The sequence below is a fragment of the Oncorhynchus kisutch genome, linkage group LG20 (genome assembly GCF_002021735.2).
Source record: "Oncorhynchus kisutch isolate 150728-3 linkage group LG20, Okis_V2, whole genome shotgun sequence".
In the NCBI taxonomy this organism is placed as follows: Eukaryota; Metazoa; Chordata; class Actinopteri; order Salmoniformes; family Salmonidae; genus Oncorhynchus; species Oncorhynchus kisutch.
This window is the reverse complement of record NC_034193.2, coordinates 49,751,545-49,773,285: the sequence shown is the minus strand read 5'-3', so window position 1 is coordinate 49,773,285 and position 21,741 is coordinate 49,751,545. Positions and strand designations below refer to the sequence as shown.

Sequence of the window (21,741 nt, the reverse complement as noted above, 5' to 3'; positions counted from 1 at the left end):
AATGCCTATTCTTTGCCTCATCCTCTCAATCCACCAATGGCGTGCTGTAAACGCGGGGGTTGTAATCGTTTGGATTTGGGTAGAAGGGCAGTTTATTTCCTGATAGCGTTTTGCTATCTATGTTATTGATCTACTGTTAGCTAGGTAGGTAATATGACATTTTCTTAGCTATCAGCGTTCAGGTAAGCATTCTGCCGTATATTTTACTCTCTGAAAGTCGGAAATCTTCACTATCGTGTATCGCACAACAGTTTATATGTTATTCACGTAACGGTTTGGATGTCGCTAAACTAGCTAGTTAGCTAGCCAACATCTTAATGTATTTATTGAATAGGCTAGCTAAAGTAACTGAATAGTTATCTGATCAAACTGGACATCCCAACGGGCTGTAAGAAAACATAGTTAGCTATCAAGTGTCTAACGTTACCTACTGGGCTAACTGTTAAGTGTCAACATGCATGCAAGCATCATGCATTCCATTGTATGATTAATTGATATCCATAGCTAGCTAGACAAACAAGAGCCTGCCTCAACATGACCAGTGCCATGTTCCTTCTTTACTTTATATGTTTACCTAGGTTTTGTGAAACCATAAAGTCAGCTGTAACGTTAGACATGGGGGAGCCCAAGACGCCCAAATTTGGGTCCATAGAAGAAGAGCTGAGTTTCTGGAAGGAGCAGTCAGACAAACACCAGCAAAGGTAAGGAATTATACCAATGGTTGGTAGCTAGCAGCCGAACTGGTTGGCCTAGATGTGTGGATAATGGATAGAAGTGAAACAATCCGAATCTGTATATCTATCTGTAAGTGTATATCTAGGAAGTTTACCATATATCAATCCTAAACGGTCATGGCTAGAAGGGATGTGTGTGTTTAGCTAACCCTAAACTTTTTCCTAACTTTAAGCAATTTCTCCTAACCTGCTGTGTAAGTTCTCCTAACCTGCTGTGTAAGTTCTCCTAACCTGCTACGAAAAATCAAATCTGGTGTTAATTTGACAAAAGCTGGATCCCTTCTAGCCATGACCATCCTACCTTCACCCTGTAACAGAGACAAAATGGAATCTAATCCTAGATCAGAATTCAGTGGCGATTTCCTTCTACATAGTTTAGCTATGAAGGTTAGACGTGTGTTTGTGCCCAGGGCTGAGGAGGCACAGGAGGAGTTGCAGGAGTTCCAGCAAATGAGTAGGGACTATGAGGCTGAGCTGGAGACTGAGCTGAAGCAGTGTGAAGTACGGAACAGAGAACTACTGTCCAACAACAACCGGCTACGCATGGAACTGGAGAACATCCAGGTTAGAACCTAGAACATCTGTATTGTCAAGGCCAACACTACTCATATTATGTAGTCTTGCATCACCACGTCATATTATCTCGTATACTCTGCTTCCCATCACGTAAAGGTTGGGCTCCATAATCTGTATGTTTTAGTAGACTTCAAAGCGCCTTCTGTGTCTTGAGTTGTCTAGTAGTACACACACGGTCACTCTAGCGTCACTAAATCATAGCCACCATCACCAGGGGCCCTGTGTGTTCATTACCACGGAGCAGCTGACTTCTGAGCAACTATTTATACTGCTGGGCCCAGAGGGAAGGTTAAAGTCATTGAATACTTGATTGTACTAAAAGCCTTCATTTCTGGGTCCTGGGGGACAGTCAAGGACAAGCTTTTGAAGAAGTGAAGAGAGAACATCATCTAAGACCACAAATGAGCAGCAGACATGCATCAAAAATAAGTGTTCTGTGATTTTGCAGGAGAAGTACGAGGCGCAGCACTCTGAAGCGTTTAGGCAGATCTCATTGCTGGAGGGAGACCTGGAAGAGACCACAGCGGTCAAGGACCAACTCCAGAAGTACATCAGAGAGCTGGAGCAGTCCAATGATGACCTGGAGAGGGCCAAGAGGTCAGTCTGGACACTTTGACCTCGACTTGGTTGTTATTATTGTGGCGTAATGACACTGACTGTTGTTATGTTGATGAGGGACTTTCAATAACTGTAAAAAAGCCTGTCTCTGCTGGGTTGTCATTGTATTGTAACTCTGAAGTGTCTGTCTGACACTTCTTTATCCAATCACCCTAATGACATTGGTGGGTGTCTTGACATTGGTGTGTACCCATTTTGTCACAAATTTCATAGGCCTGCATACAGATTCAACCATGTCTGTCCTTCCACTCACCCTGGAGGATAGGATGTAATTTAAGACATAACCATAGTAACTGACTGACCAATGTCCTGTCTCACAGGGCGACCATCATGTCCCTGGAGGACTTTGAGCAGAGGATGAACCACGTGATCGAAAGGAACGCCTTCCTGGAGAGTGAGCTGGACGAAAAGGAAAACCTTCTGGAGTCTGTCCAGAGACTAAAGGATGAGGCCAGAGGTTTGTGTGTGTAAGGGTGGGGACGGGGGTCAGTGTGTTTCTCTCTGTGAGAGTGAGAAGCCAGAGGTGAGTCAGTGGAACAAGAAACTCAAAAAGGTTTTCATTTCATGTTCTCATCAAGAACTGCTGCTTTTTCCCAGATTTAGTTACCGGTTTCAAAAATATGTGCAATTTGATAGTTGACTAACTGACATTGTAATATCAGGATGATCCAGCCTTGCCCATTGTATTCCTCAAAAAGTAAGCAGAGCGAATGTGAGATTATGAGTTTGGCATTGTGTGTAGAATTTACAGCTATAAAAGTCCTGCACTGTGTTTTAATGGTCTTCAAGCTTATATATCATCATATTCATGAAAATGGGGTCATCTTAAGATATATACTGTAAATGTTTTTGTGGATTAATTTACCTTTACCCAGTGCCTTTTATGAAGGTTTTTGATTACGGGGGGCAAACGCAATCGAAAACCTTCATTAAAGGCATCAGTTAAAAGTAAATTAATCCACAAATACAAATACAATTTTACATGTACAGTATCTTAAATTATCACATTTTCATGAATTTGATATAAGCTTGAAGCCCATTCAAAAACTTGATCCAGGAAGTAGGTGGGACTTCCATTGCGTATTGGTGATTACTTGTATTGACTTTTTCTATATTTGTACTGTAGTATCAATGTCACACGTCCTCAGTTTTGAGATCTGATCTGTTGTCTCTCCTCTCTCTGTGTTGGGCAGATTTACGACAGGAGCTAGCTGTACAGCAGGTCCAGGAGCGACGCCCCCCCAGTAGCTTCTCTAAAGAGAAAGACAGGACCGAATCATCGTCACGCTCCACCATACCGACCACCCCCTCCAAACCACTTGGTACATTCCCAGCAACCCCAGCCTCAAGCATTCGTCGAGGTGGGTGAGAGCAATGGTAGCTGTGTTGTGGGTTAAACTGTAATAATGACATATGACTTTATCCAAATGTTAATATATGAATAATGGTGGAATGCTAGTTAATCCCTTAGTCAGAGACAGTACAGTATGAAGACAGATAGGCAAAAAATGCTTTTCTAATAGAAATCCCCAATCACACTTGTTGGCGATGTCGGCTAGATAAGCTTGTGCGTAGAAACACATCAGTTTTTTTTAACCTTTATTTAACTAGGCAAGTCAGTTAAGAACAAATTCTTATTTTCAATGAACTGCCTGTTCAGGGGCAGAACGACAGATTTGTACCATGTCAGCTCGGGGATTTGAACTTGCAACCCCTACGGTTACTAGTCCAACCACTAGGCTACCCTGCCGCCCCAGGGTAACGGCGCGTGAGCAGGCCATCAAATCAATGGCAATCCTTCGATTATAAAGTTGTTTTTGAAAAATGAAAGCATGTCACTTTCACGAGGTTGGAATAATAACATGTTCAACCACTTAAGACACTGGCTCGAATCATGGTTATGCATTTAGATTGAGAAAATGTACAACTAAAGAAGAATTTCCCACCAAACCCTGGTCTGTTTTGTTTTGCGAGCTTTCCAGGAAAGTCTTGCGATGTTGCGCCTCTGGCTTTAGAAACGCCTTAGTAGCTGTTGTGATATGTTCTAAATGTGTTTGTGTTTAGGGGATAACCTAACAGGAACTCCACTGACTACGTCGGCTCGCATATCTGCACTCAACATCGTCGGGGAGCTCCTAAGAAAAGTTGGGGTAAGAAACATTGTCTTAGTAGGACCTATGCATTTAATACCACCCTCATAACATCACCATGAACCTTCAATGATGTATATAATAAAATAGAACTCTAATTTAATGACGTAAAGGAAAACTCCATACAAAAACAATATCTTGGTATCTGTTTGGACTTTTCATTTTTAACATATCTCCATTTCTGTGTCTATGATGATCTCAGACTGTAATACCACTTATTTCCCCTCTTGGATGCTCTAGAACCTGGAGTCCAAGTTGGCGTCTTGTCGAGACTTCGTATACGACACGTCTCCGAAAAGATCGGCTCTTCCGTCGTGTCCCGGTACCCCCTCTGCTATAGAGGGAGGCACAGAGATCCAGGCCTGCAGCATGAGCCCTCCACACTACGACAGGTAAATGGGTCACAATGAGAAAATCATATTTCTGAAAATCATATTTTATATATTTCTGTCTCGTTGTGTGTATCTAGATTCAGCCTAATTAGTAGTAGTATTTATTAGGATTCCCAATTAGCTGCTTCCGAGGCAGTGGACACTTCCTGGGGTACCAAATATTAGGAACACCTTCTGCACCCCCCGCCCTCAGAACAGCCTCAATTCGTTGGGGCATGGACTCTACAAGGTGTTGAAAGCGTTCCACAGGGATACTGGCCCACGTTGATTCCAATGCTTCCCACAGTTATCCAGATGTTCTTTTGGTGGTTGACCATTATTGATACACACAACTGTTGAATGTGGAAAAACCCAGCAGCATTGCATTTCTTGACACAAACCGGTGCACCTGGCGCCTACTACCATACCCCGTTCAAAGGCACTTAAACACCTCTACAGGATCGGTGGGTCCCCTGTGGGACGGTTGAGCTAATGTGATTAGCATCAGGTTGTAAGTAACAAGACCATTTCCCAGGACAGACATATCTGATATTGGCAGAAAGATTAACATGAATTTAAGCTAACTGCTCTGTCCAATTTACAGTAGCTATTACAAAACAACAACAACAAAAAAATTCCTATGTGTTATTCTCCTACATTAATTTAGCATTTCCACAAACTTCAAAGTGTTTCCTTACAAATGGTATCAAGAATATGCATATCCTTGTCTCAGGTCCTGAGCTACCGGCAGTTAGATTTTAGGTGAAAATTGAAGAATCTTTTGTCTTGACCATTCAACTTCTGAATGGCACACACAGACAATCCATGTCTCAAAAGAAGGATTTTTTAAAGCCATCTCCCCCCTTCATCTATACCGATTCAAGTGGATTTAGCAAGTGACATCAAAAAGGATCATAGCTTTCACCTGGTCAGTCTGTCATGGAAAGAGCAGGTGTTCATGTTTTGTATACTCAGTGTACATGGCACAACATTTAGCAGATGCTCCCATCCAGGGCGACCCACAGCTAGTGCATTCAACTCAAGATAGCCAGAGATCTGGACTAAAAAGTACTTTACTCTCCATTTAGACTTATACTGGTCTTAGTATCCTACAACTAATGAACTGGGTGGGATGTGTTCTGGTTCCTCATAACATTGTCTGATCTACATTAAAATTAACTTGTTGATTTGTGTTACTCATGGTAGATGTTCTGTCTTTCAGTTTGGTGAAGCGGTTAGAGTTTGGACCTGCGCCTCCTCGGGGGGTCTCCTCCCACGGCTCCCAGTCACCATCGGGGGGAGTCAAGATCCTGCTATGAAACGAGGGCTTCCCCTGCCCCCCTCCACCAGACTGTACTACCCATCAGTAGGGCTTTAAACTGTGTCCCCCTCACTACCAGCTGAACATCCTCCCCCCGAACCAGGAAGCCGCTCCCTCTATCAACTTATTTGCTGCATGGACTCTGCTGAGAAGAACTGCCGTGTCATGATGCTACAGTTTTATTTGATTAATGAATAATATAAGTGAGGATTCCTTGACCCTGCTGCATGTCCTCCTGCTGAACCCAAGTCCTGCTACTATACCACTAACACCCCCCCGGTCCTTCTTGTACCCACGTTCTCTGGATTGAACTCTTGGTGTGCCAGCTGTAGCAGAAGAGTGAAGTTGGTCGATAATTGGCAGTGTTAGCATTGCTGCCTTTTATCAATATCACCACCACATGGAAGTTTTGCCTAGTCATGATTCCTTTCTGTATGTCCAACTCTCTGATATGTCCGTTCGTAGCTAAGCCACATGTGCTTAGAGGCTATACGTGTAAAGTGTCAGAGATGGTAAGTTAGGCTAGCTTTACCTTTGAGAATGTGTATTATTCCTTTCTTCGTGCCGTGTTGTCATCGGCTGTAAAAGCTAAGGATGGTCTGAAGTTATGGGTACTACTACTTTACAGGTCAATGTTTGAGTTAAAAGCAATGGTTTATTAATGTACAAATATACATTATTTTAAAGGTCTTCTACCTGGTAACTTGAAAAAGTATTCTGTGAGAAATGCACAGACTAGCTACCCTTATACCCCGTCATGCATTTGCAGAATGTTTTACAAGGTAGGCAAGATATAGGAACAGAGAGAGTACATTGAGTTAACTTCTGAGAATCTCAAATTTAGTCTGTCTTTGGCAAAGACATTTCTTTCCGTTACCACAGTTGATAAAGTTGCCGTTTAAGTTAGATTTCTCTCCATTTGTTTGATGGTTTGTATATGTTCTTCATCTTTTACGAGTTGGAGAGTTAGGGGGCACCACTGCACTACTGAATGTATAGAATCTATATTACAGATGTTTCTAATAGGAAGTGGCCTAAAGCTTTGGTTCAGTTTGAGCAGGTCAGTCGAGCTGGAATTCCTGTCAAAAGACTGATCTTTTATCAGATCAGGGAGCTATCGAAGATGACAAAATAGCAATAATAGATTTGACAGAGTTCGATTTTACAGAATAGGGTTTTGAGAAAGCACAGTTCCTACTATATTTCCAAAACCATTATGGATGATGCCTTGGTTACTGTTAATGCTGGACGTATGAATTCATTACGTGCTGTTTAAAATAATGTTTTAGCCTTTGTCTTTCCAATGAGGAGCAATAGTCCGATATCAAGGACATGTTACTACTCAACGACAGATGGAACGTTTGTACTTATTAGCAATATATATATATACTGTATATCACTGATTTATATTTGTTCCATCCATATGTGTTTAATCCAATTCCCGTCATGTTCGTGATAAAGGAGTTGATATGAGACCAGAATAATATGTCTACAAAACAACTGTTACAGCAGCTGTTCTTGTGTAAGTACTCTGCTGTTGTGTGAACTAAGGACCAGGAAGTACCGTTTGTACTTTTACAACTGTACATGTAACCGTTTGTGGGTGTGTTACTAACATACTAACTTCTGTTTGCGTTTACATTGAAATGTATGCACCTGAGGTGCTCTACCTTTTGACCTGTTGGTTTGCAATCCTTTTTGTATCAAAATGAACACATAAAATGAACATTCTAAACATGCTTTTGGCATTATCATTCAGGATGTGGAGACAGACATATAGTAGAGAAATAGGGTTACTTTTTCACTCTTTATTATGCAGGTGGTTCCACAATTTATAGATTTAAAGAAGTGGCATGTAAACGTCAATTGAGTCAAAACAAGACAGAACATTGTTAAGGTGACCAGTGGCGGGAAAATCTCAAAAATATTTTTGTTGAATATGCATCTGGACACACACAAAATGGCCTTGACGGTATGACACTATTCCTGCTGATGATATTCTACTTGGCAAGGTACACAACTGAAAAGTATCGGTCTTATTGATACTATCTGTGTATTAGACTATGTACGAGAAAGGGGTGACTGGTTTTGGTTTCTAAAAGTAGGAAGGTGTTCTCTTACCCATACTTTACACTCAGAGAAATATTCAAAGTATGAAATATATATGGTCAATTCACTGTCCTTACCACAGACAAAGCAACTGTGCGCCAGCTATTCTGAATACAAAGAAAATACATTTGGACTACATCAGTTATTTTTTTAGCTGGGTGGGTATACAATTTGTCATAGTATACATTGACCTTCTATAACGATCTTAAAAGTTAACAGCACTGTAGAAGACGGGACAAGTCATAATGCCGTCATAGAAATAGAATTACATGACCGCTAGATGTATAAATCTAGAAATACAATGTGATGCCTATAATTAATTAGGATTTAAAGTGACAAATATTAACACCTGGATTTAGCCTTCCAGATGAAAAGAGAATAAGGAACAACATGTAACCTACGTACATTCGAGGGGTACAACATTATGCTAAGGAAGTATCGTAAGGACAAGTCATTCAGTGCAGTACAAAACAGTGTAGCAAAACAAATCACACCAACATCCCAGGCACTAAACTTACACCAAATTAATTATTACGCCTTTGTCTCTTATGCCTCCATTTAGTCTGTTTTGAATTGTGAAAAGCCTTATGTGCTCTGAACGAGAAGGCAGTCGATATGCGACTGATATAGAGAATCATATTTGGAAGTGATATGAAAGTGAAAGGTTGAAGTCACTTGTGTGTTCTTTGGTAAAGCGGGTCAGTCTGGCACCAGTAATACCGAGTCTGATTGGTTGGATGCTTGTAATACTGAATTTAATTGGATGGTTTTGGGCTCTTCTACTCAACAGACTTTGTTCCGTTGTAGTCCCCCTGTGAGTCCCCGTCTTCTTCTGACGCGTCATCGATGACCCCTCTCCGGGCACTGCCCCCGGCACGGCGCGGCGCGGCGCTGAAAGAGGGCTCGGTCCCACGCCTGACAGACAGACAGCACAGACACAGGACACACAGACAAACACACAGATGAGACGAGCTATGGGCAAGACCAGTCCAGGTTTCCTGGTAACCTCAGGACAATGTTGGAGGACTTTCTGCTCCCATTGTCTGCGTCTGTATATCACTCTGCCTTTATCCACCTTTCTGTTTGAAGTTAAAATGGATGTCTAACAATACCTACCAGAGAGGTTGTGATCGTTAACAAAGTATTGACATCTTATTACAATAATAGTCCCACTTTGAACAATTACAACTTATAAAGGCTTCGTATAGCCTATATAAATGCTTCATAAGCACTACACAAATCTGTGATTTATAAACCATGATATAAATTGTGTATAAACATTTGGCAATTCACCCTACTCTGGATGTCACGTCACTATTTATAGAGAGTATGACATGCTTATAGATGATTTATGAAGCCTTTATGTAGTTCTTATGAGGCCTTTTGCATGCTATATAAAGCCTTTATAAGTTGTACTTCGTTTAAAGTGGAACCACAATGGTCTATTAAGTTCAAACTACATCATTTCATGTAACTTGTCTATTACGTTTTGTTAGACTTGGGTAAAAAAAAAAAAAAACTTGTGTTGAACACGAGGAAGATTAAATGGCATCGCGGAAATGCAGAATGAGTGAGATGTTATAGTAACAGTAGGCACGCTGCACACCGGCCGGTTATATATCTTTAACTCATTTGACTCCTGTCTAGCTAGACAAACACTAGTCTGACCCCAAAACTGTTTGTGCGGAATTGTCAACTCCGATGGTCACCGGAGACCATAGGATTTGGCAAGACAGCACAAACAGATCTGGAACCAGGCTAGACAGACACAGAGAAATGAGTTTGGTTTAGGGCAACTAAACCAAGCATGGAGAAAAATATGGTCACCAGTAGTAGAAAGACCACAATGGAAGTGCAATACACTTTTCTTGCACTGTTTCAGACTATGAGCTCGATCAGAGGAGCTCCATTGAAGATAGACCGATAAACCATATTTCACTCTTTCAGGCGGAGAAATGGCACAGTCAGTTGGACAAGAGTGCATGGGGGTAAGTTATGGAAAGTTAAAATGAAATGGTGATAAACGTCTAAATGCAGAGGTACCTGCCACGTTACTCCTTGGGTTCTGGGATTGGGTTGCCTCTGCAATAAAGATTCAAGAAAGGCTTTGATATCCAGAGGATTCACCATGGTGTTGGAAACAGATATACTGTAGTACAGTGTTCGAATTGTTATCTGCAAGCCCCAAAAGGGCACTTTATGCTCATTTGCCCATTGGGAGAAGATTTAATTGTGGTTGGCGAATGGTTGATTGTGTGAAATGTCAGTGTGGTTGCTGTAAATCTACTCAGTTATATATTGGACCCGCCTTGATTTGGGGTGGGGTTATCCTTTTCTATCGAGTGATTTGAGCAGTGAAACTACAGTACACAGGAGAGGTCAGGAGCAGGGACTCTTGCCAAAGACACCGCCCCGACTCTGGGGTCATACTGTACCTGAGTTTGCTCTTGAGGGAGTTGACCTCGCGGCTCATGGCATCGTTAGCCTCGGTGGACTCATCCAGCTCCCTCTGCAGCTTCCTGCGGGCAGCCGTGATGCGCTGAGACTCCTCCTCCGACTCCTCCAGCTGGCGCTTCAGCTGCTTCATCCGCGTGTTGCCCTTTTCTGCCTGGGGAGGAGAGGGGGAAAGGAGAGGAGTAAGGTGGGGGGGGGGGGGGGGGGGGGGGGGTCATAAGAGTGTCAGAACACTGTCAATAGCAGAAAGGAAGAAGAGGGTGTTCATAAGACTGGTGTCAGCATGACACAACCGCATACCTGTTCCTTGTACTGTTCAGCCTGTTTCCTCTCGTCCTCCACCTGGATCATCAGATCTTTCAGCTTTTTGTCCTTCTGGCGCAGGCCCTTGGCTACAGCCTGCTTGTCTCTGCTCTCTTGCTCCACCTGCTCCTCCAACTGAGCCACCTTGGCCTCCAGGGCGGTGATGGATGACTTGAACTTGGACTTGACCTGGTCAGAGATGAGACCGATACCCCACAATTTAACGGCACACTACACGCCCACTAAGATAGACCGGAATGTAAGGACACTTAATATTTTCTCAATGGTGAGAAACCCTAGATGGTAGATTTACGTAGATGTGACTCTCTCTGACCTGGTTCTCCATCTCCTGCAGCTTGGCCTTTAGGTCCTTGTTCTGCCTCTCCATCTGCTGCCGGGCGCTCTCGTTCTTCTGGGAGGTGGTGCGCTCGGTCTGCAGCTCATTGTTCAGCTGGTCCACCTGAGTGTGAAGAGTGGTCAAGATGTGGTCAATGACACTGAGTTCAAAACTTTGTCACTAATAGTTAAACGTATGGTCAATGTACATCCAAGAGGTGGTCAATGAGGGTTGAAAGTGTAGTCAATGAGGGTTCAAAGCATGGTTGATTAAAGGTCAAGTTGGGGTTCTAGTGCAGGGCTGCCCAACCAGCTTCCTGGAGATTTCCTTCTTTTTCTAATTTCACCTTTATTTAACCAGGTAGGCCAGTAGAGAACAAGTTCTCATTTACAACTGTGACCTGGCCAAGATAAAGCAAAGCAGTGTGACACAAACAACAGAGTTCCACATGGGAATAAGTAAGTGTACGGTCAATAACACAATAGAAAAAAGTCTTTATACAGTGTGTGCAAATGGCGTGAGGTGGTAAGGCAATAAATCGTCCATAGTAGCAAAGTAATTACAGTTTAGCAAATTAACACTGGAGTGATAGATGTGCAGATGATGTGCAAGTAGAAATACTGGTGTGCAAAAGAGCAAAAAATTAAATACAAAGAATATGGGGATGAGGTAGGTAGATTGGATGGGCTATTTACAGATGGGCTGTGTACAGCTGCAGTGATCGGTAAGCTGCTCCTCAGATAGCGGATGTTAAAAGTTAGTGAGGGAGATAAGTCTCCAACTTCAGTGATTTATGCAATTCGTTCTAGTCATTGGCAGCAGAGAACTGGAAGGAAAGATCTACTGTCCTGTAGGATTTTCAGTTCAACCCTAATTTAGCATATCTGATTCAGCTATTTAAGGTCTTGTTGAGCAGCTAATTAGTTGAATCAGGTGTGTTAAATTAGGGTTGGACTGAAAACCCACAGGATGGTAGATCTCCAGGAAGAGGGTTGGACAGCCCTGTTCTAGTGTGTTTAAGGTGTGGTCACAGTGTGTTTCAGGTGGTTAGGAGGGGTCCTGCCAGTCTAACCTGTTGAGTGCTCTTCCTCAATCTGTCGTTGAGGATCTCCATGTTACTGCTTTCTTCCTCCAGCTCCTCCTCCAGCTGGGAGATCTTAGCCTCCAGACGACGCTTTTCATCAGACAGGGCTGATCTGGAAACGGCACACAGGAAACAGTCAATCATACAACGTTCCACTACACCACCACACAATGCTCCACTACGCTTCAGTCGCACAATGAATGCTCCCCTACATTATCACACAATGTTTCAGTTGCACAATGCCACTACACCACCATCTAATGCTGCGTTCAATTCACCGTTTCCAATTCATTCCACTCATTTGACTGTGGAAAAATGGTGAAATACAAGAGTCATTATAATGCTGTTAACATCACACTCATTTAGTAAAGGTTCTACTTACTTTCCAGAGGTGTTGCTGGCTAGTTCGTCGGACAGCTCGTCCCGCTCAGCCTCTGCTTGTTTCCGTGCCCTCTCAGCAGCAGCCAGCTCCTACACACACACACACACACACACACACACACACACAATAGCACTCTGGTCAAAAGTAGTGCACCATATGGGAAATAGAGTGTTATTTCACACTTTGCCATGCTATCTACAGTGAGCCAGGCTACGTTACCTCCTGAATCTGCATGAGCTCAGCCTCCAGACTCTTGGCCTTCCTCTCGCTCTCCTTGGCCGTACCCAGCACCTCTTCTCTGGCTGCACGGGCATCTTCCAGTTCCCTCTGGAAGTCCTTCATCTGGGCCTGGAGATGGAATGACATAGTTACATTATGAGGCATCATAAGGCTTTCATAATGCTTTATAGGGTGTGATGGGTTCCGACTTCTAAACTTGAAATATCCTTGTTCATGGTACTGAGGGAGAGAGGGGGAATGCAGAACGTTTACATTCTCTCAGAACATGTTATTGATAGACATTAGATATCCTATGGAAAGGAGAAGGGCTACAGTCTGGTACAAGTCAAGAGGACAGCTGTGAGTTGGGGAGGAGTGAGGAATTTGGGCAGAGGTCAGGTCAGATGAAGTGAGAAAGAACACTAAAGTCCTGTCTAGCAACAGAGATGTATTGGCTGTCCAGATGTGTAAAGGAGGGGACTCTGCATAGGAGGAAGGTTAAAATACCAGTGCTTATGTAAATAGGTCTTTGTCCTTTCAGCTGTCTGACCAATTGGGTGAATAAACTTGGTTAGAGCATTTTTTCATAGTTGTCCATTAGGTTCTAAATAAACAGTAAAACTAACAGGTTTTATGTCAAAGCCATAGCCAAACCTCACACTAGCTGGATTCATTTTACACCATGAAAGTCAGTTACATAAGGCTACATAAGACATGCTACATATGACTAAATAAGGAATAGGCTGTCATACTGCTCCATAAACAACAGTATCACTGGAAGGTAATGTGTTACAGTATCGTCATTCGCTCCAACTCACCTGGATCTTGCGCAGCTGTTTGATGGCCTCGTCGCGTCCCTTGTTGGACATCTCAATCTGTCCCTCCAGGTCCTTCATATCTCCCTCCAGCTTCTTCTTGGCTGCTGCCGCCGTGGCTCTCTGCTTCCTCTCGTCCTCTAGCTCCGTCTCCAACTCACGCACCTGGGGAGCACACACACAGAAAACGAAAGATGAGCACAAGCTCAATTCAGCAACATCATTTGTTGCTGTGAATGTGTGTCAGTATTGTGTAGCTCAAGAGTGGCTTGAACACCCTGGAGAGTTAATCCCATGAACCTACTACTCTTCTGTGTAACAAAATGGTGGTTTTTCCTCTTTACAGTTTTTCCTTCTTTCCCTACCTGCTTTATGAGCTGTCTCTTCTTCTCCTCTCCCATCTCATCACGTCCCACCAGGTCCCTGTCGAACTGGGCCTTCAGGGCCTGCATGTTGACCTCCAGACGCAGCTTGGCGTCCTCTGCAGCCTGCAGTTCGTCCTCCAGCTCCTCCAGCTGGGTCTTCATCTCCTCCACCTGGGCCTCCAGTCCACGCTTCCCCTTCTCCAACTCATGGACCTACGGATGGGATGGAGGGGTGGGTGGGTGAGAAAAGGTTGTGGACATGCCTGCCACCTATTGGTGGTTTAAGAATATTGCCATAAAAAGAGAAAAAAATTGTGATTAAACCTAGTCCTGGATTAAAGATCATGGAAAGAGGCTCCATGGAAAGAGGCTCCATTGAAATATACTTTTAGTCCAGGACTAGGCTTGATCAGTATCTGGGAAACTGGCCCATAGATTCCAGAGAAGTTGGTTGTCCACACTCACACTCTTGCCCACGTCGTCCTTAGAGCTGACCAGGTCTTCCATCTCAGTCCTCAGGGACTTGTTGGCTCTCTCCAGCTCCTCCCTGCTCTCCTGGGCCTCCTCCAGAGCACGGGCCAGAGACAGGGCCTTGGTCTCCTTCTCCCTGGCCTCTGCCTCAGCACGGTCCCTCTCATCAGCGTACTTACTGGAGATGGTCTTCTCCTCGGCCAACATCTGAAAGAAAGAGGGAAGTGGAGAAGGTAAGTTCAGATGCCTTTCAAATCAAAATAAATTTGAATTCACTTACACGGCAGAGAAAGTAGTTAAATATAAGTATTTTTTTGTTGACGCATGGTTTATTTACATTCTCCTACACCCTGTTGATCTTTAACATAACATTCACCAAAATTGCTTTGATTAGTGTCAGACATTTTGATATGTCTTTTGTACCAGCAGGCAAAACTGGTTGGTATTGCGTCATTTCCATCCTTATAATGTTATGTCGACCAGTTTTGCAGTTGGTTTGGTTGACTGACCTGGTCGAACTTCTTCTGCTTCTTCTCCAGGTTGGAGACGATGGTCCTCTGGTTGTCCAGGTCCATGAGGATGTCCTCTAGCTCCTGCTGCAGACGGTTCTTGGTCTTCTCCAGCTTGTCGTAGGCAGAGGCCTTCTCCTCGAACTGGGTGTTGGACGCTTCCAGGTCTCTCTGAAGACGCTTCTTGCTCTCCTCCAGGAGCTCATTGTTGCCGGCCATTTCTTCTAGCTTCTTCTTGGAGTCTGACAACTGGTGATACAAGGAAAATAGTGTAAACAAGTGTATAAATGTCCTTCCTTCACATTTTCATTATATGTTCATTTAACTGTTATTTTATAAGATTAATTGACTGAGAACCCCTTTTCATTTCCAGCTAGTCTTCATCTTAAGTGGATGCTGTCCCAATACGCTAACTCCGAAAGACACACTACAATCTCTTGTTTTGGGAACATAACGCACAGGAAATGTCCACTTGAAATGGTAACAAGATGGATCTCTTCACATGCAGTATCCATCTCAATGAGGTTTTACCGTTTGACCCTGTGTGTGAACTCTGACCTGTATGTTGAGGGTGGACACGTGTCTCTCCACGTTCCTCTTTGCCTCCACCTCCTCCTCCAGCTGTTCCTGCAGACTGTTGCGGTCGTCCTCCATCTGACGCAGCTTGGTGGAGAACTGCAGCTTCTGACGGGTCTCCTCAGCCAGCAGCTCCTGAGGAGGGCAGAGACAAGGTCAAAGTTCAGTATCAAACGCCAAACAATGAGCAACAAGTGCTACAGGATATCATAAACCAGCATTGAACCACACAGAGCAGTTACGGTGAGTCATTTTGGTAATTCCTCACTTAAAATATACTTACAATGAAATGTTAGCTTGCATGAATATGCAGTACAGAATAAACAGGATGTATTGTGTGTGTACTTGTGTGTCTTGGACTTGGGCACTGAGGGTGGAGACATCTTTGCTCAGCTTGATGTTCTTCCCCTCAGCTTCATTCAGGAGGTTGGTGACACTCTCTAGTTCAATCTGTGTAGAGCAAGAGATGGGATATTAGTCAGTATCTCATCTAGCTAGTGAAACTTGTCTTCTATATCTATGGACCATTTCATCCATTAATCTATTGCATCGTGCGTCATTCTACAAAGAACAAAGAATTGAGTCCCTGTGTGTTCCAGCAGGTCCACATTTTTAATGAATTATTTTCATAGTCGTCACTCACAGTGATCTTGGAGCAGCGCTCTCCCAGCTCGCCCTTCTGCTTCTCGCTGTCGGTGAAGCGCGCCTGCAGCTCGTTCAGCTGACCTTCGACCTTCCTCTTCTTGTTCTCCACGTCCTGTTTGGCCGTGGTCAGGGAACGCACCTCCACCGTCAGCTCCGACGTCTCCTTCTCCAGGGCCTGCTTGGCCTTGTCCAGGTTCGACTTCACCTGGGGGACACAGAGAGGAAGGGGATTCAACCAGTCAATGGAAATACTGTATAATGTAGGTAGGCCCACACAGCATCTAATACATATGGATTTTTCTGTATCCTGAAACCAGAGTGCTTATACATAGAGCTTCCATAATAGAATGGTAAAATGGATCCTGTTCTGTGGAAGATGGATTCATGCACACATGAAATTATCATATGCTTCAGAATGTAGTCAGTTAGAGTCACGTCAAATCTGGCCAGTGATGATGCTATACAATCAGATACAGAACTTTGGGCACTTGAACAGGCCTAGTAGTGTAGCTACATTTCCTTACCCGTTTGGACTGCTCCAGCTGCTCTGTGAGCTCCTCTACAGCCTGGGTGTGTTTCTGTCTCATCTCCTGCACCTGGGCCTCGTGGGTCCGACCCTCGTCGTCCATGGCCTTCTTCAACAGGGTCACCTCCTGTTCTCTCTTCGCCCTGCAGAGAGGAGAGGATGAATGGGTAGATGGATAGATGGGTGAGTGAGTGAGTGAGTGAGTGAGTGAGTGAGTGAGTGAGTGAGTGAGTGAGTGAGTGAGTGAGTGAGTGAGTGAGTGAGTGAGTGAGTGAGTGAGTGAGTGAGTGAGTGAGTGAGTGAGTGAGTGAGTGAGTGAGTGAGTGAGTGAGTGAGTGGATGAAAGAATGGATGGACATGATGAATTGCATGAGTGATTGAATAGACCAAGTACTACCCTAGACTGTATGAATATACAGACAAATGACCAAAATGGCTACGTTCCAATGTCCATACTAGCATTCACTAAGAATATATTGCTTCCTACTTAGTGGTATGCCGGTGTGGATATTGGAACAGAGCCACTGCCTAGTATTTGTACTCACCGGAGCTCCTGCTGGGTAGCGGTGCTGTCAAGTGTATCCTCCAGCTCAGACTTGAGGGCCTCCAGCTCCTCTCCCAGGTCCCTCCTGGCCTTCTCAGTCTTGTTCCTGGCCTGGCGCTCAGAGTCCAGGTCCTCCTGAAGGTCTGAGATGTGGCCCTCCAGCTCCCGGATCTTCTTTAGGGCATTGTTCTTCTGGGCCATCTCGTCCTCTAGCCTAGGGGAAAAAGATGAACATTGTTAATATGTTGTTTGTGGATGATTTCAAGATAATAAAAACATCTAATAAAAGGCGCATTCTGTGCTGATGCTAATATCAATAGATGGCACGGTTACATTTGGTGCTGTGTTTTAGAGGTCATAAACAAGTGTAATGTGGACTTAATCATAGTATCATGTGAAGATCTATAAAACAACTGAAGGGGGCTCAAAAGGAAAGAATAATGAAAAGTGACATAATTACTCAAAATAAATATCAAAATCCAGTGTTTGTTGCCCACCTGCCCAGAGCAGCCTGTAGCTCCTCCTCCTTCTTAGCCAGCTGGGCTTTGAGCTCAGCGATCTGGGCCAGCAGGTCAGCTATCTGCTCCTGGAGGTCGTTAGACTCCGCCTCCAGCTTACGCTTTGCTTTGTCCAGCTCCTGCCGACCCTTCTCCTCCTTCTTCAGACGGACTAGAGGACAAAAGATAAAGAAATATATGGAAGGTTAATCTATGGATGAAGATGTGTGTAGTGGGTTACTCTATGGATGAAGATGTGTGTAGTGGCTGAATAGCTTCAATACGTTCTGCCGACAAACCTAAGGACACCACAGATTGGTTACGATATAGGATGCTCCTGTATGGATAGGGCTAGGAGTTTTTCCTGGTCAGGTCACATGGTCAGGAAAACCCCCAAAGCCACTATTTGTACAGACCAAGATGTGCATTGTTGCTTGATAACTGAATAGGTGTGGTATCCATTGAGAGTGGTTAATGTGATGTCTGGATGGGGTAAAAGATTGATACGAACCCTCAAGTTCAGAGATCATCGACTCATGTTTGTTCTTGAGCTTGGTCAGGTTTTTGGACTTCTCTTCCTCCTCTGCCAGGTTGGAGCTGAAATCTGCTAGTCTCTCCTCCATTAGTTTCCTCTCCTAAAACAGGGTAAACATGGCAAACAAACAGGTAAACACAGTGTAAATCCTAAACGTCATACCCTTGCTTTCATCAAATGCCGATTGAGTGGACAAATGGAAAACAGGATCAACTGTCATTATCAAATCTTCATTGGACTCACGGACCCAGAGACAATGCTTCTTCTTTGATGCGGAGGACATAATATGGAAACTGACACACGAGTCTCTTGATAGACGAAAACACTCAAATGTTCCTTTAAAATGGCCCATTGCCTTGACAATATGTATCATATGATGCCTGAGACATGGTACTATAACTAACCTTTAACAGTTTGGTGTTGTGGTCCTCCATCACTAAGACATCGTCCTCCAACTTCTTGATCTTGCCTTCACATGCTACCTTCTCCAGCTGCAGCTTCTGACGGGCATCCTCCTCCTCCTCCAGATGCTCCTCCAGGTCCTAAACACAAACCAAGAAGAACTTAACTGCCAGACTTAGGATTCAAACCGGCAACCCTCAACCTTAACATGACTGGCACAAGCCTAAAGCAACACACACCCCGAACTCCAAAATACAACGTCAAGGTGAAAAGACATAGAAGGAAAGAAAAGGTCAAACAAACCTGCATCTGTTGCTGCATCTTTTTCTTATCCACCTGCAGGGCCTGAGCGCGGTCTTCCTCCTCTTCCAACCTGGCCTCCATTTCATGGAGGATCTCCTCCAGCTCCTGCTTCTTAGAGGCCAGACGCACCCTCATCTCCTCCGCCTCTGCATACAGCTCGGTCTCAGCCTGCAGCTGCTCCTGCAGTGCGTTCCTCTCCTCCATGATCTGGATAGAGGAGGAGCCAGAGAAAAAGCTAAGAGAGCTGCATAGAAAGAAAAGTGTAGGGGGCCCAGCACACAACCCTGTGAGACACCAAACTTTGAGTTAATAAGTGTTATGAAATAAAAACATTATGTAAATGCCAAAACTTTTTTTGAGAGGCAATGAAAGTGGTGAAAAGGGTTACAATAGTAATTGAATTCAAACAAATATCTGAAAAATGGCAACATAATCCCTACAAAGATTGTGGAAAGCACAGTGTGTTCCTGGTGAATGAACCCTATACATACTGTTGTGTGTTTCAGGGTGATCTCCTTCAGCTCTGATTCGTACTTCACTGCAGACTCCTTGGCCTTCTGCAGCTCCTCGTCCTTCAGGCCCATCTCCTCCTCCTGGCGGGTCACTTGCAACAGAGGCTTGACCTGCAGGTCAGAAGGACGTGACTTGGTCAACACTGCATCCGCCACCAAAGTCTAAATCTGATGTCCTTGGTAAGTAGGACAGACATCAATTAATGGAGTGAGTTGAGTAGTTCATGTTGTTGAAACTCTACCTTGGTGAACAGTCTCCACCATTGCCAGTTTCTGAGTTTGAGGTAGGCAGCACAGTTCCTCTGAATCACCTTCATGGCCATCAGTTGCTGCTGTCTCTTAGCAAAGGCCCTGTTAGAACACAGGAGCGGAACCAACATTGACCACTGTAATGTAGCATTTATTGGCTCATAAAAGCCATTTTCACTGATTCAGTTTCATTTGTGGACAGTGCTAATAACAGCCTACATAGTGGCACTTTCGGAACCAGAATCAGAAAAATAGAACAAACGTCTGTCCTGGGAACGTTACATTGCGATGTCCCCTGGACTTTCGCTAACATTTTGGGGACGTTCCCAGGACAAAATGTTGTTAGCTGTAGAGAATTGATATATAGACTGAGGGCTTTATTGTATTAAAGCAGTGTAAACACTGAGGCCATTGCTCACTTTCTGGCCAGATAACCTCTAGCCTGGGACTGGAAGGCAATAATGACCACCGTAATCTTCAGATCTCTCTCCTCCTCGAGCTGGGCCAACACGCCGGTACGGAAGAAGATCTTACTCTGACCAATCCGGTACAAGTTGGGGTCCAGATCCAGGTGCTTAATCTACAGAACCAGGAAATGGGACAGAAAAGGAATGTGAGAAAAGGGGAATTAAGCTTGGTATGTGGCAGAGTTGGTACCAACTTGGTTTCTATCTTGGTACTTGGTGTCTCGTCTTGGTAGAATTCCAGAGAAGATAATATGTAAGGCTGTTTTCATAGACTTGATATGATAAAAGTCCTGATGCTAGGATTTGGAAATGGCTCCACTTTCATACCATGAGACCACACGCCTGTTTGCCATCCATGAATCCCTTTGGAATAGCACTAGCCGCCAGGATCTCGTAACTGTAGAGTGAAAATATTGAGAGAGACAAAGTCTGATTTAAGAGAAATGTTTAATACATGCCAATGTTGAATGCACTGGATAGTAGGCAATAGTATAGCCTGGTTAAACCAGACTGAACGGTGAAACCATGGTGAGCGACAGTGTCCAGGCTGGTTTAACCAGGCTAAGGCAACAGATTCTTCCATTCCAGTCTACTCACCGCTGACGGAACTCCTGGAAGAGGATTCGGTTGGGGAACCCTTGCCGGCAGATACGGATGCCCTCCAACACACCGTTGCACTTCAGCTGATCCAAGACCAGATGGGCGTCCAGTTTCCCCGCCTGAGGACAACAGGTCAGGATATAGGCTCAATGAATATGATTATATTTGCTTTACATATTGTCTACAAACATCAATTTGTTACAAATACCCAAGCATAGCAAACTCTAAAGTAAGGGCGAGATTATTTAAGGCTCCTTACCTTACGAATAGAAATAAGTACATAAACCTTTTAGAACAAATCTAAAGAATAACTTTAAGGTTGAAAGTGAAAAAGTAGAAAAAGCAGTTGAAGAAAATACTTAACACTCCTTCATAACTGGGGGAGAAACACTTCATTCCATTCAAATGTCCTAAATTGCCTTTATCAGACAAACGGCGTCTTCCCGCTAATCTAATATGGTATTTTTTCCCCATTTTATAGAGGGAGTTGCTTGCACCTCTCCTCTGCATCAACAAACTACAGTTCAAAAGGAATGGCTCTACAAGGGGAACAATAGTGGTGGACTGAGGTAGGCTTGAATTGAATCAAATAGAATTCAAATTGAATCAAGTGGATTCTTCACTCCACTTAGACACTGGCAACAGGGTGAAGGGAACCTCCCTCGACTTGCAGCCTAATAGACCTTATTCACAGCTGAACATTCTATTGAATGGCCACATTGTGAGTAATGTCTATGCCTAGAGTGCCTACCCTCTTCTCGTGGTTAGGGATGATACATCTGACGAAGTTGGGCTGGGTGTTGTGCAGCGTGGTCATGAGCTTGGCCAGTGACTCCTTGTAGAGCTGACCCACGGTCCGGAACATGCCCTTCTTGGTCTTGGAGCCGCTGGGCATGGAGCTGTCGGACATCTTGGCCATGGTCTCCAGGCCCACGACACGGTCCGCTGAGTCACATTCATGACAGAGGGTTTGTTTTAGGATTTGGGTTAGGTTAGGACACTGGCAGCCTATATGCCAAACATGACACCAGTTGGCTAATCGTGGAATAGATCTGGTTACCACGCTT

General features: G+C 44.1%; 2 protein-coding genes across 7 annotated transcripts in view; one reads left to right on the top strand and one right to left on the bottom strand.

The window, feature by feature from the left end:
• The first annotated feature begins 16 nt into the window (after positions 1-16).
• LOC109885945 (nuclear distribution protein nudE homolog 1) lies at positions 17-7,938 on the top strand. 3 transcript variants are annotated; one of them, XM_031799940.1, is made up of 9 exons: positions 17-144; positions 579-701; positions 1,145-1,298; positions 1,759-1,907; positions 2,249-2,385; positions 3,122-3,289; positions 3,993-4,078; positions 4,319-4,470; positions 5,672-7,938. In XM_031799940.1, the coding sequence occupies exons 2-9, from the start codon at positions 616-618 to the stop codon at positions 5,766-5,768; spliced, it is 1,029 nt and encodes a 342-aa protein (XP_031655800.1). In that variant the 5' UTR covers positions 17-144; positions 579-615; the 3' UTR covers positions 5,769-7,938. The 3 variants fall into 3 exon arrangements, with proteins under 3 accessions (XP_031655800.1, XP_031655801.1, XP_020333344.2); XM_031799941.1 differs by having other exon boundaries at positions 24-182; XM_020477755.2 differs by having other exon boundaries at positions 24-701.
• Positions 7,559-21,741, bottom strand: part of myh11a (myosin, heavy chain 11a, smooth muscle) — a 39,070-nt gene continuing 24,887 nt past the window's right edge. For 2 of the 4 annotated variants that reach the window (XM_031799932.1, XM_031799931.1), the window contains 26 exons: positions 21,426-21,619; positions 20,672-20,793; positions 20,402-20,471; positions 20,027-20,187; positions 19,601-19,709; positions 19,338-19,469; positions 18,847-19,053; positions 18,546-18,683; positions 18,118-18,241; positions 17,607-17,778; positions 17,111-17,323; positions 16,564-16,708; positions 16,038-16,244; positions 15,740-15,844; positions 15,377-15,529; positions 14,819-15,067; positions 14,304-14,516; positions 13,839-14,051; positions 13,477-13,638; positions 12,659-12,787; positions 12,440-12,528; positions 12,046-12,169; positions 10,971-11,096; positions 10,634-10,825; positions 10,315-10,487; positions 7,567-8,794 (listed from right to left, as the gene is read on the bottom strand). In XM_031799932.1, coding sequence (XP_031655792.1) covers positions 8,659-8,794; positions 10,315-10,487; positions 10,634-10,825; positions 10,971-11,096; positions 12,046-12,169; positions 12,440-12,528; positions 12,659-12,787; positions 13,477-13,638; positions 13,839-14,051; positions 14,304-14,516; positions 14,819-15,067; positions 15,377-15,529; positions 15,740-15,844; positions 16,038-16,244; positions 16,564-16,708; positions 17,111-17,323; positions 17,607-17,778; positions 18,118-18,241; positions 18,546-18,683; positions 18,847-19,053; positions 19,338-19,469; positions 19,601-19,709; positions 20,027-20,187; positions 20,402-20,471; positions 20,672-20,793; positions 21,426-21,619 — 4,058 coding nt within the window. In that variant the 3' untranslated portion in view covers positions 7,567-8,658. Of the gene's footprint in view, positions 8,795-9,922; positions 9,962-10,314; positions 10,488-10,633; positions 10,826-10,970; positions 11,097-12,045; positions 12,170-12,439; positions 12,529-12,658; positions 12,788-13,476; positions 13,639-13,838; positions 14,052-14,303; positions 14,517-14,818; positions 15,068-15,376; positions 15,530-15,739; positions 15,845-16,037; positions 16,245-16,563; positions 16,709-17,110; positions 17,324-17,606; positions 17,779-18,117; positions 18,242-18,545; positions 18,684-18,846; positions 19,054-19,337; positions 19,470-19,600; positions 19,710-20,026; positions 20,188-20,401; positions 20,472-20,671; positions 20,794-21,425; positions 21,620-21,741 lie in introns of all 4 variants that reach the window. The other 2 variants (XM_031799933.1, XM_031799934.1) reach the window with 2 other exon arrangements.